We start from the raw sequence: 13425 nt of genomic DNA, 5'->3' as shown, positions 1-13425 counted from the left end.
AATTTTTCAACAGAATAGACAATTGTTACCAAAAAGAGATTGGCCTTTTTGTGTGATATCTTATTCCCAAAAATTCTTGGTTACGACATATTATATCATCATCTGCCACATATTATTGTCCAATATTTATATCACATTTTCACCATTTATTTATCAGTACTATGAACATTATTTTACCTTAAAATTGTAATTGTGGAAGGAGAGTTGTCGGGAATGTGTCCTTGCCAAGTTTTTCATCTTAATAATATATATATAATTAAAAATGTTTGGCATAACCGAACATTTTTCCTTCTCACGTGTTTTCATCATTCTTGTAGGCTCAAGAACACCCAAGCTTCCTTCATTCTTTTGCAGATTCAATAATGCTTCTCTTATCGATCAATGAACACGAAACGCTGATAAAAAAACAAAAGAAAACAGCATCATGTTCAAAGCCCAAATCTCATTCCATTTCCAATATAATCTCCAACGTGAACAACCCAACTGAATCAAGAAACACATTCAGTGAAAATCACAGGAAAAAAATTAACAAGTTCTTTTTGGCAAAACTCAAAGGTCTGGGATGTCAGGAGGCTTCAGCCTCTTCGTCTCCTGCATCGGTGAAACACACAAGAAACAAGAACCTGGATAGGAGAAAAATATCTTCGAGTAACCGAAGAAGAAATCCTGCAAATGTTGCTGATGTTTCCTACGTCTGCTGCACTCCTCCGGGTGTTGGCATTGATTCTGATTTTGTACCAAGACGTGGAAACACTACTCGGAGTACGGATCGCCGAAAGGTGTTTTTTTTTTTCTTTTGAATTGCATAGGAAAATATTTGATTTCTTTAATGGGAATTATTTTTACTGGAAGTTTAAGAGATTTAACTCAATGTTCTTTTTACGTTAGTATACTCATGTGGGTAAGAGAAATGTGGATGATTCAGATCCGAGATTTCCAGGCAGTGTTATTGGATCCAAACTTGATAAACGCTCTGTGAGAAGAATCGTAGAGGTCTGGCATCGTTTTCTCCCCTTTCTTTCTTTTGGTTATCTGTTATAATAATAAAGAGTGAGTCTCGTGTGAGACCGTCTCACGGATCTTAATCTGTAAGACGGGTCAACTCTAGCCATATTCACAATAAAAAGTAATACTTTTAGCATAAAAAGTAATACTTTTTCATGGATGACCCAAATAAGAGATCCGTCTCACAAATACGACCCGTGAGACCGTCTCTCACAAGTTTTTGCCAATAATAAATACTTAAATGAGCCTCCATCTTCACTTATTCACAGATAACTAAGCGTACTTTTAGTACCATAACTTGCTTTTTCGGCAAATCGTTAGAGGATTTTTTCGACTCTAAATGACCACAAACTGGCTAACTCTCATCTCGAGCTACCAATTTGTATGGATTTCTTGCATAATAAATGAGAAAATATGACATGTATTAGTAGTAATCCATTTATGTTCAATCAAATCCTCGATCGGAAGCCCGGTCCATTTGATAATTGTCAACCGAGCTACTAATAATTTATGTAATTTTTCTTCCTGCTTTATGTATTTTCCATCTATATAATTGAATCTTGGAATGTCTAAATGCATGAAAACATGATATACCCGATGGACATGTAAGCCGAACGAAATGTAATTTCAAAATTTTAATGCAACACTAGGAGATTGAAATTGAATGAACGCAGATGATGGTGTTCCAAGAAAACTTGCTATCGGCAAGAAGAATCCACAATGGATCCGATCGATACAAAGATTGGAGACTCGACATTGATGATATGTCATATGAGGTACTTTCAGTTATGCAATTAATAGAATGTAACTAATCGTGGCATTCATAACTGAAGTTAAATTCATTATGTTGCGACTAGGAGCTGCTGGATTTGAGTAATGGGATTGGGAATGTCTGCACTGGTTTAAAAAAAGAAGAGATATCTAATTGCTTAAGGAAATTCAAGCCCTCCAGTTCTCATGACAAAGATTGGAGATGTAGCGTTTGCCAAGTGAGCATTTTCTTTTTAAACTCGAATATTGCAGATGTTATACTTTAGTGTAGTATCAAAGGTTTCTTGCTAGGAAAACCAAGCCCCAGTGTCCAAGCTTATAGGAGATTGCTGGGTATTGGGTTGGCAAACACAAGATTTCAGACAGCATCCAGCGACACAAAAGATTTTAGTCGATACATCAATCTCGTCTCTTAAATTTAAACTGAAAAAAAGTAATCGTGAATCATAACTTGATGAAAACTATGAAACCAGAATTTAGGAAATATTATTTTGTTTGTGCAGGATAAATGCTGTGAGACTGAAGATATAGAAACACTGGAGTGTGGACACCATCATCACTTACAATGCATAACGCAATGGCTCCTGCAGAAAAATTCATGCCCTGTCTGCAAAGCTGCGGCAATTTAAGCTAACAATTGGTAACGAAGTCGCCACGAGGGTCAGAGACAGGATAACTGGATAAGAGTACCCAGAATAGTGGTTTGGGTATTCAGCTAGAATGGTTGCATGATTTATCTTCTACATTAGTAAGTTTCTTGCTTTTCGATTTTCCACGTCCAAAGTTTCATATTTACTGTCTAGAATTTTGAATCTTGTACTCATATTCTGGAAAAGATTCATGTCCGTTATTGTACTAGATTCTGTGTTGTGGCCGTCAAATTTCCTCGTAATTCTAGGGAGTAGCGAGTCTATTAACTTGAGGTCTACAAAGTTGGATGTGAAGGCGATTTTTAGCCTAAGGGAGGCATATGAGTTATTTATTTATTTTAATCTAAAACTATATTGCATATAATTTCATCAAGTAATTCTTTACAACCCTTTTAAGCACAAAGGAATAGCATCTAAAAATACATAATCACTTGCGTTGGTGATGCTAAACGGAGAATATTAGATGTTGGTGCAAGAGTGCATTGCCTTCGGATAGACTCCACAAAGGGTTTGTCCATAGAGAAAGTTATTTTCTCCAAGGGACATTTAAATTCGGGTCTATGATCCAAGTTGAGTATCTTACGTAACTAGTATCGAACAAGAAATGTTTTACAACTCGACATACCGAGTGGATAGGCAGCCGAGCAGTTGTGCTACGGGATAAGAGAAAAAAGAAACAGAAAACAGGGTATCACAAAACAGATCCATTTTTTAGTGAATGTAGTACGTGTAGACACTAGTATACAAAATTACCAATGAGGGAAAGAAACGGATATATGATTTGAAATCAACACAAAAAAACACCTATTTCAAGAATTAAGCAGTCGACAAATGAGGCTGCAACAGTCAGACCGACATTATACACAGGTGAAAAATAGCAAATCGAGAGAATTCAGCTTCTAAACGTATAGGATCATACTTATATGCTACAACCGAAGCAAAGAATACATCAATAAATTGTAGCTTGTGATGTACACACAATGCCTCCATCCCTTGGGAAACAAAAGAAGATACCTTGCTTTTACAGACCTTTGTCAGAAAATTGTGTGTAAAGCAAATCAAATTTCCACATCAATGAACTGCTGAAGGTATAGATAAATCTAAAACTTTATGTATGGATGGCATATCTAAGGCTGGGAATATGAACAAAGGAACTGCAGGTATTCTCTAAAGATAGGAAGATAGTCAGTCGTCTTAAAAAGTAGCATGATCACTTGCAGCATCAATGTTAGATACTTCTTCAGAGGTTGGTAAACAAGAGACATATTGCAGCATTTTGCAGTTCCAAAAATTTTAGAAGTTGATTTTTGACCAAACATGCAGAATAAAGGGCTGGCCTGAAAGTAAAAACATCGGCAGTAAAAAACAAATCAGGCAGGAGTAAACAATAACACGATCACTTTAATTTCCCTCTCTGTCTTGGTGAATGCTTATAGAAAAGTAAAAATAAGTATCTTCCAACAACCACCGATCATTTCAAGATGGAATATCCAAATCAGGCTGTACAAGATTAATCAGGAGAAGGGAAGTTGCAGCCCGACAAGCCATTCTATCGTCAAATATCAAATGTGAAACACAAAATCGTTATCGGGGGATTAAGACTATATCCTCACGATCAGTAAAAATACACAACAGAAGTTGTGAGTAGGCAAGATAATTCATCAATGGAAAATCTAATAGTAAGATTCCCCTTTGATCAATGTAAATTGGAACTGGCATGGAAAATTCCGGTGAGATTTAAAGCACGAGGGGGGAATTGTTGGATGAATGTTGAATGATACAAATAGATAAAATGATTTCGATGAATTCAAATATTGGGTGCAACGGATATGAACTATATTATATCAGAGCAGATGTCTCTTTCGAAATGGCATTCTATGAGGTATCAATAACATGAATTATTGCACAAAATCAAAATGATTGCCCAGTGGAGTAGGCCAGTTCTTTCATTACAAATTTGTTAATCTCCGTCTAATGGTATGACAGGATCTCAAGTTCATAATGCGAGCCTTGTGCATAACCAATGCATAAACTTGGGGCTCCCTCATGCTTGATTTAGTTCCTTCAATAGTTGTCTACGAAATGAGATTCACGATATCAAGTTCAGATGTCATCCCTCTAAATACGTACATATATATGTGTGTGTGTCTGTATGTATGTATTCCCAAGCATATAAAATAACATGAACTAAAATAACTTAGTATAAACTTGCTCCAAACTGATGAGTATTTATTCAACAAAAAACACAAACGGACCATGTGACTTTTGAAGATAATTTTTTACAGTATGATCAGATGTCCATTTTCTTTCAACAACAATACGACACACAAACACACACGACAGAAGACAAAAGACGAGTTTCTAAATGCTATAACAATCATGTATCAGACCAAGCTAAATGGTAAAACAGACAGCGTTGATATATAAACTTCAAAGAAAAACCAAAACCCTCGGGCAAAACTTTGCATCCATGATCAAATCCCTTGTCATGGCTGGGAAGTCCGTACTTACGGCTTCAAGTTCTCTGTAGGGAGCTGAGTAGTAGCTTCGGGTAATACCACAGTAGGGGCCGGTACCAGGGTCTGGTACTGAGCAGCCGATTGAGGGGGTAGAGGTTGAGTGCAATACATTTGAGCATGTGCAGAATCAGCAAATTCGTAAATAGAATTTAATGCCGAAGAGGGAGCGGGAGCTACTGCCTGTTGGGGATGATAAACTTGAGTGAAACCAACATATTGAGCTTGGTTCTGGTTGATAGGAACTCGAACTGGTGCTGATGAGGCCATTGTTCTATACACACCAGCTGCAATCTCAAGCTGGGAAGCAGCATTTCCTACTGGATTGTAAGCTGCAAGAGGGGCTGCAGCAGTAGGGGGTGGCATTTGTGGCCGACTGGAAGGAGCATTTGGTGTCAATTCATTATAATTTGGTGGCTGAACAGGTAAGTTATAAGCTTGAGCCTGTCTAGCAGGCATAAAGTAAACTGGATACTGCTGCTCAAGAAAGGGCTGGTCTGGATGGTGTTGTTGCTGAGTAGGATACATAGGGTAATAGGATGCAATTGGCACAGCTCCGGCAGGGATATACTGCATACCGGTATGAACAAACTGTTGTTGTTGATGCAACTGAGGATGGTTTTGGCCAAATTGACCGGACAAGACATAACCGGATTCTGGAACTTGAGGTTGCATCTGTCCTGCGCTATTATTTTGATCCCTAGTCTGTAGATCAACCGAACTGTTGTTGACCCTGCTGTTTCTAGATTGAATTTGTACAACTGGTTCTTGATAAACAGCTTGTCTCTGCCGAGACAACGAATTGGTCATGCTTCGCTCGCTGTACCAGTTAAGCCATTGACAAATTCAGATAATTTTCAACTCTCAGAATTGAACAAGCAACCATAGAAACAAATTACATAAAAATACGCGCTAAAGATAATAGAATGAAAGATCTTTCGTTTTGTGTACCTTGAAACCGAATCCGGAGAAGCCAAATCAACACCACCGCTCTGTTTCAGCTGATAGTGAGCAATCTGCTGCTGTTGCAATGGAGCCTGTACCCGGTTCACATACTCCCCACCACCAAATACGGGTGTTACAGAAACCACAACACCAGGCACCTCTGCCGCCAATCCTTCAACCTCCTCCTGCTTCTTCCGCGTTAAAATCGCATCGCCCCCAACCCCAACAGTCATCTGCTGAAACTTCTCATCGACTCCCACCACACCCAGCTTTGGAATCTCCTCCAAGCGCACCCTTATCGGCGGTAAATTCACCATTGAAGGAGAACCGGATGTGGACCCGAAAGACGAAGATGTTTCCAGCATCGGAGAATCCGGCACGGAATGCACATCCTGATTAATAACACTATTATTATTATTGTCGTTCCCATTCCCATCAACACTACCTCTTTTATCCTCCAATTGGGCTTCAACGTCCTTGGCGATGCCAGATTTTCCCAATAAATCATCATCCAAACCCAACAAATAGTTAACCGAAGAAGATTCCGAATGCCCACGTTCACTTGCGGTTGCTTTCCCCCCGTTGAGAGCATTAAGAAACCAATCTTCGGATTTAGTAGAAGCAGATTCAACGAGAATCTGTTCTATACTCGACGATTTCGGAAACAAGAAGAGGCGAATGCGACCCGGTTTCAATTCTCCAGGGGCATTATTAAGGCGGTCGTATTCTTCGACCATGTTCTCGAGATCTTCTTCGGTGGTGACCGAGATTAATGAATCCAAGTCCTCGTTAGGGAGTTTGTATTTGAGGGAAAATTCCTGGTTGTGGAAGAGGGTTTTGGAGAGTCGGTGGTGGAGGTCGGCAAGAGAGGTTTGCCGATCGATGACGATGATTCGGGTGTCCCCTCCGATGTAGCATAAGGTCTTGTCATGCGGGCGGGGAATTATGTGACCGCCATAGCTGCACATGAGGCGTAGATTATGAGGCGAGGCGGTCGGCGGAGCGTCGGCATCGCATGAGTCCGTGATACGGGGTCGAGAGGAGGAGGAAACGGAGTCTGGGTAAGTTGGGGGTGCCACGACCGTGGTTGCGGAGGCGGTGGTGGAGAGAGGAAGAGGTGGTACTGGTGGTGGGGCCTCCATCCCAGAAGAAAAGGAGAAGAACAGCGTTAAGGGTTATAGGAAATATGTCTCCGTTCAAGGTGCTTGTTTATATAATTAACTCAGCCGCCAGCTGTTTTACATTAAAAAATAAAAATAAAAAATTGGATCATTAATTTTAACTTCGTTTCAGGACTAATTGCACAACATTCTTTACGAAAATTCTAAAACTTTCTTTAAAAAATATTAATATACTAATATATTTTAATTTTTTAAAAATCCAATCACTTTATGTTATAAAAATTTAAGTATATTTATCTTTCTGACAATGAGTTTTGTGTCTAATTTTTAGAAGATATGAGATGTTAATTTTGAATATAGTGTTTTTTTTTTTATTTTTCATAGAGGATTGAAACAATTAATCCACATTTCTAAAAATATTTAAAAAATTGAATCACAAACTTCTTAGTGAAAGCTTCAATTTTTTGGCAAAAATTTGTGTAAAACTGTCTCACGGATCGTATTTTGTGAGACAGATATCTTATTTGTGTCATTCATGAAAAAGTATTACTTTTTATGTTAAGAGTATTACTTTTATTGTGAATATCGGTATGGTTGCGTCTCACAGATAAAAATTCGTGAGACCGTCTCACAAGAGAACTATTCCAATTTTTTTAAGTTTAAATGTGATTAATATGAATTTAAGTTTAAAAAATAGTTTTTAACTTAAATTATAGTTTTAATTATTTCAAGCAAACTAATGAAGTAAATATAATAAATTTAAATGTAATACATTAATATTTTGTCTATTCTAAATCAATTTATTCTATAATTCACTTCATATTTCGTATCATCAAATAAAAACTCAATTTAATTAAACTATTTTAAAACCTTAAATAAAATATCATTATCAATCACATATTCATCCTCTCTACTTTTAACTATCCAAAGAGAGTACATTTCAGCGATTACTTACTAATAAAATCTACTGGACCTCGCACAAATTTATTTACTCACTGGATTGGGCTTGGTTTCCAAGTCTATTGGGCTTGGTTTCCAAGTCTATTGGGCCAGTATCGATATTATCCACAAACCTAATCAAAATACTAGTGGAACTTTTTAGTAATTAATCAAACAAAGTAAAAAGTAGTAGAAGTTGGAGACATCTAGTCCATCATATTATAGTGGTCTTAAATATAGTTAGTGTCGGTAAAAATGGAACATAAATATCGTCGATGAAAAATATATAAATAATATAGTAGAGTCACTTTCTTCAAGGCTTGAAGAGTGACAGAGAGTATCAAAAATACAGTCCAAAAGTGCTAATTGAGCCGGTCACCGTTGAGTAAGAATCATTTCTCACTTGCGATGTGAGGCGGTATTTCAAAAATACACTTTTTCTTCTCACTATGATTTATATGAGATCCATATAGTTAGTCTCAACTACGTGAGTTATCAAAACGTGTTGATTAGATTGTCGTGTGGTTTAAAATGTTTCTATTACATTTTTAGCGCAACTTATAACTTTTAGTGAAACAATAAATAATCATATATCAATGTCAATGGCGTGTATCTGATTCCTAAAAATCACAAAAGATTGGTGAGGTAATTGTTATGGCACAATAAATCACATTTAATAAGAAAAGCGATCAAAACCTATTGTTTGCGTTATTGTACGTTTAAAGGATATATATATATATATATATATATATATATATATATATATATATATAAATATATATATATCCTTGACAATTTATGTCAAAATTAAGAATTTCTATGGATATATATTTTTAGATTGCTAAGAAATTAGTTGAAATAATTGTTTGAGTAGGGTTATTTTAGTATGTTGATTGTATCTTGGCCTGATGACAATGAAATATTTTAATATTCTTCCTTATATAAAAGAGATTCCCACTTTTAGATGATGTCTTGAATTTGATTCTCACTTATTTGTGTTGTGTATATTTTATTAGTGGTTGGTTGTAACCAAGTTATTTGATGATATATATTATTTGTGATGATTGTAATTTATTATAATTTCTGCTTTTGTTGACAATATAATAACTAAAAAAAATATTGGTGTATCATGAATATATTGATGATATTCATATAATCGACTGTGCATTTTTTTACCAAATACTACAGAAAAGTGGTATATACATACATATAAAAAAAAACTTAGTAAAAGAAAGAAACTATACAAACCTGCAAGATATACTTTTTTTCAAACTAAAAATCGTTGAAATTTCTAGGTCGTCCAGTCGGCTTTGTGCGTCGACTAGTTCGGAAACTACATATTTCGTATATTATATTATATTATATATACGATACAAGAAGCATAATTTAAAATTGAATAATAATCTGCCTGCTCCGTTCCTCTGCTGTTATACTATTCAAATGGCACAGAGAGAGAGAGAGCAACGCAGAATTATTAAATAATTTTGTAGGCAAATTAGCTTCTTCGTGTACAAAAATAAGAAAACATTATCTTCAGAACTTGTAATTTTGAAAGAGTCGTGTTTGAAAGGTTCCAGCACACGTCTACACTCTAAACTCGTTGCCCACCATGACTGATCGTGCGTGTCTATTTGGTTTGAAATTTATTAATTTTTAACAAATTTTAAAGATTTCTTGTCATAGAATACTTCTCTTGATTATTGATCAAATACATGCACTGCTGTGATGGCACTTGGGTCCATTTCAATGGTCTCCGGTTAGCTAACCAAGAACAAATATCCAATTATAGTTGATCTTTCTTTCTTTATTTATCTATATTTATAGTACTACAATTAGAACAGATTATATTCACTTGAATTACTTCAACCCAGAAAAGAAAATATATTTAGTTCTTGGATCACTACAAGGTTAAAGATTCTACTTTCTTGTAATTTGGGTTAGAATATTATGACATTGGGTATTTCTTATTCACCATATAGCTAATCACCAGTTGCCGAAGACACTTGAGCTCTTTCTGTTGTGGGTAAAATTCTTCATAAAATCCAGTTCTCTGGGTTTGAAGTGTTTGTTTTTTTTGCCATTGCGACCAGTGGGTTGGAGAAATTTGATTTCTTTTTGGCCTACATCAAATTTTTGGACCATGTTTCAGGTTTGTAATCAGTTTTGTTCATTTGAGCTTTATCTCCCTTTCCTCTGATGTATTATGCAAGAATAGTTTTGTATCAAGAAATGCATATTTGTTGTGAAATTGTTAAAACTGATCATATTAGTTAAGATCACAACTTCTGACTAGATTTGACTCTTTTAAGGTTTTGGGTGATGAGTTTGTTTTAGGTGTAAATTAGCTTGGATTGATTTGAGGCAATATATTTAATCAGTTTTTCAATTATGTTTTTAATTTTTAACAAATTCAAAGCTTCGAGTTAAGTGGTGTCAATTAGTAAAAATCAGTTTCCCCCCTTCTACTAAATTTTTTAATCAGCCCCATGAATCAGCATATTTTGATGACACAAGTAATAGGATAAGCAAAGTGCTTCACCTTTTTATTCCCAATACTGATGGATACAAACTCTTTATATTCGAGTGTGGATTGCTTCCCTATCAGTTTTCTTTAATATATCTTTTTGCACAGAAAATATCAACTTCGGTTCAAAAGTTCATATTTCTGAAAACAGGGTCGGCGGGACGAGATTGGACTCGACTGTCAACATACCATTAAGTCTCACGGGTGGGAACTCTTAAAGAATCACAAGCATGATTGGCTTACATTGATACTACTTGCAGTAATAGAGCTCATATTATATCTAATGCACCCCTTCTATCGTTTTGTTGGAGAGGGCATGATGACTGATCTTAGGTATCCTATGAAAGGCGACACAGTGCCAGTATGGGCGGTTCCTGTGAGTACACTTGACAACAACCCGAAAAACTTTTTAATTTTTCACACGTTAGATTTGGTAGTACGGTTTTGTTCCAAGAGTTGTCGGAAACCATGTACTAATGTTATCACTTTCTCTTGTGAATAGCTGTATGCAGTTTTGCTGCCTTTTGCCATTTTCCTTCTATATTATATTCGACGAAGGGACGTCTATGATCTGCACCATGCCATACTAGGTAAGATACCATTTCAACTTTCTGCCATATTTGGTGCTAGCATATAAAGCATATGTTATCGTAGCAGAAGATTAAAAATGTTTTAACTCAGCCGAAATAATTTTCTGAGCTTGAATTACTGAACTGCAGGAATCTTGTTCGCTGTTTTGATAACTGGGGTCCTCACAGACGCTACAAAAAATGCAGTTGGCAGGCCACGCCCTGATTTTTTCTGGCGTTGCTTTCCTGACGGGAATTTTGTATGTCATCTTAGATTCTGAATGAATACTTATTTTATCACCAAATGATTCTTGTTTATAAGGTTCACGCGTTTGTGGCCAGTTGTTATTTTTTCAATCTTTTGGAATTTCTTGATGCATCCATCTTTAATCTTCGAAAGTACACAATTTGGAGTACACAGTATATAAGAGAGGTTTTCCTGTTTCTTATTCAACAGAAGTACGATCGATGGGGCGATGTCGTGTGCCATGGTAAAGATAGTGATTTAAAAGACGGGCACAAGAGTTTTCCAAGCGGGCATACTTCATGTAAAGTCTACTAACTGATTTATGGTTTAACCGTGCCTATATGGACCTAACGGGGGAGGGGCGTTGCCTCTCTCACATAAAAACTTGAAATTTTGTATTGGATGTTTCTAAAATTATGTTTCAGCTATCAAAATACATTCAATCATCCTTATTCATTCCAAATCTTGGGGCAACCACTGAAAGCAAAATGTTCACAACAATGGCTTTGCCTCATTTGTTGCGATTGCCTTCCCAGTCGCTTATGATTGTTTGTTTGTTCGTAAGTGTAGCATTGCGATTTAATTCGGATAAATCTAAGGTCACGGATTAGACTCCCTGACGAGTCATTCTCTGGGGTTTGCTTCGACTTCCAACTTCCTCATTTTTATCACTGCCATTTGCGTCGTTATCAATCTCATATGCTTTCCAGGGTCGTTTGCTGGTCTTGGTTTTCTATCATTATACTTGTCGGGGAAAATCAAATGCTTTGATCGGAAAGGCCATGTTGCGAAACTATGCATCGTTTTCCTACCTATTCTTGCTGCATACCTTGTTGGAATTTCTCGTTTGGACGACTATAAGCATCATTGGGAAGATGTGTTTGCCGGAGGTCTCCTTGGTATGTTCTCGTTTTAACGTAACGATTCTTTAATTATTAAAGAAGTTTAATCAATCGATTATGTTTTATTTGTTGTCGTGTTTACTGACGTCTGCATTTTGTTTTAGGTCTTGTTGTGGCTACATTTTGCTACCTGCAGTTCTTCCCACCTCCATATCACACACAAGGTATATTATGTAATTAAAGTAACTTTATTTAGATAAGGAAACCGTATGCAAGGTTTGATAATCAATTTTCAGCTATTGTACAAGTCTAATTTAGACTTGAGTATATGGGTTTGAGATGAATATTCACGTTCAACCGAACGGTTTGGGACATGATAAATGATATCAGAATCCTAATGTTTGATAGTACGTACTAAAGTCTGATTAGCATAAATACTAGTTCTGTTCGTCATAGGAATATGCCGTTTTCTTTTTCTATATAATTTCAAGAAACCCTCTTATTTAATCCACCGGTTGTACTGTAGGATGGAGTCCATACGCATATCTCCGAGCAGTGGAGGAATCTCGCACAAACACGAGATCATCTGAGCAGCCTGAACCCAGAACTGGCTTACAGAATGTAACACCTGAAGGTGTGAATCGACAGCAGTCGACGATTCATCGAAACTCAGTGTATCACAATTTAGACTCAACTATCGAATCCATGGAGTCAGGGAATAGATAGCTTAGAATTATTGTGTGTTCCTAATTGACCGATTTATATCTAGCTCAGCAAATTAATTTTATTTGAAGTTGTAATTCCATTATTGGAGTGGGTTGGTTACTGTATATGAAATCATTTTGTTGTTCTTGATATTGTTTCTGAATTGTAACACTCTTTATTTGAATTCTTTGATACAAATTATTAAGGCAAAAACTTGTGTGAGATGGTCTCATGAGTCGTATTTTGTGAGACAGATATCTTATTTGGGTCATCCATGAAAAAATATTACTTTTTATCCTAAGAGTATTACTTTTTATTGTGAATATCGGTAGGGTTGATCTGTCTTATAGATAAAGATTCGTGAGACCGTCTCACAAGAGACTTACTCAATTATTAATAGGTTTACAAAAACAATTTATTGAGTAGGGGTCATTTTAAGTGATTATTTATAAAAATAAAATAAAGGTTATATTTGACGAAGTTATATATATTTTTGTAAACATGCATGAAAGGTAATTACCAATTAGAGTACTTGCAAGTTCATGTTGGTAAACTTTCTACCTAAGCTAGAATAGGCTGGTTGGCTTTTAT

The 13425-nt window shown here is 36.1% G+C and overlaps 3 protein-coding genes across 3 annotated transcripts; 2 read left to right on the top strand and 1 right to left on the bottom strand.

Annotated features, from left to right (window-relative positions):
* Positions 1 to 256: 256 nt before the first annotated feature.
* Positions 257 to 2737, top strand: LOC140966053 (E3 ubiquitin-protein ligase MBR2-like). The gene is made up of 5 exons (XM_073426347.1): positions 257 to 779; positions 889 to 993; positions 1680 to 1781; positions 1863 to 1994; positions 2280 to 2737. The coding sequence occupies exons 1-5, from the start codon at positions 363 to 365 to the stop codon at positions 2403 to 2405; spliced, it is 882 nt and encodes a 293-aa protein (XP_073282448.1). The 5' UTR covers positions 257 to 362; the 3' UTR covers positions 2406 to 2737.
* Positions 2738 to 4634: 1897 nt separating this feature from the next.
* On the bottom strand, positions 4635 to 7057 carry LOC140966099 (uncharacterized). Its single transcript, XM_073426433.1, has 2 exons — positions 5894 to 7057; positions 4635 to 5762 (listed from the first exon to the last, which is right to left on the bottom strand). Exons 1-2 carry the CDS (start codon positions 7027 to 7029, stop codon positions 4934 to 4936), a joined length of 1965 nt encoding a protein of 654 aa, XP_073282534.1. The 5' UTR covers positions 7030 to 7057; the 3' UTR covers positions 4635 to 4933.
* Positions 7058 to 9495: 2438 nt separating this feature from the next.
* LOC140966046 (lipid phosphate phosphatase 2-like) lies at positions 9496 to 12980 on the top strand. Its single transcript, XM_073426335.1, has 9 exons — positions 9496 to 9703; positions 9927 to 10096; positions 10623 to 10847; positions 10974 to 11061; positions 11191 to 11300; positions 11498 to 11588; positions 11998 to 12186; positions 12294 to 12353; positions 12656 to 12980. The coding sequence occupies exons 1-9, from the start codon at positions 9673 to 9675 to the stop codon at positions 12853 to 12855; spliced, it is 1164 nt and encodes a 387-aa protein (XP_073282436.1). The 5' UTR covers positions 9496 to 9672; the 3' UTR covers positions 12856 to 12980.
* Positions 12981 to 13425: the final 445 nt, after the last annotated feature.

This window comes from Primulina huaijiensis, unplaced genomic scaffold, assembly GCF_012295235.1.
Source record: "Primulina huaijiensis isolate GDHJ02 unplaced genomic scaffold, ASM1229523v2 scaffold20025, whole genome shotgun sequence".
Taxonomy (NCBI): Eukaryota; Viridiplantae; Streptophyta; class Magnoliopsida; order Lamiales; family Gesneriaceae; genus Primulina; species Primulina huaijiensis.
Note: the sequence above shows the minus strand (reverse complement) of the source record. Positions and strands in the feature narration are given on the sequence as shown.

Excerpts from the sequence above, each read along its gene's own strand:
- LOC140966053 (XM_073426347.1), top strand. The coding sequence starts at position 363 with ATGCTTCTCTTATCGATCAATGAACACGAAACGCTGATAAAAAAACAA. Across the intron at positions 780-888 it reads GGAGTACGGATCGCCGAAAG|TATACTCATGTGGGTAAGAG; the intron begins GTGTTTTTTTTT and ends TTTTTACGTTAG. Across the intron at positions 994-1,679 it reads CTGTGAGAAGAATCGTAGAG|ATGATGGTGTTCCAAGAAAA; the intron begins GTCTGGCATCGT and ends GAATGAACGCAG.
- LOC140966099 (XM_073426433.1), bottom strand. The coding sequence starts at position 7,029 with ATGGAGGCCCCACCACCAGTACCACCTCTTCCTCTCTCCACCACCGCC. Across the intron at positions 5,763-5,893 it reads TCTCCGGATTCGGTTTCAAG|CGAGCGAAGCATGACCAATT; the intron begins GTACACAAAACG and ends TAACTGGTACAG.
- LOC140966046 (XM_073426335.1), top strand. The coding sequence starts at position 9,673 with ATGGCACTTGGGTCCATTTCAATGGTCTCCG. Across the intron at positions 11,589-11,997 it reads TCCAAGCGGGCATACTTCAT|GGTCGTTTGCTGGTCTTGGT; the intron begins GTAAAGTCTACT and ends TATGCTTTCCAG. Across the intron at positions 12,354-12,655 it reads ACCTCCATATCACACACAAG|GATGGAGTCCATACGCATAT; the intron begins GTATATTATGTA and ends GTTGTACTGTAG.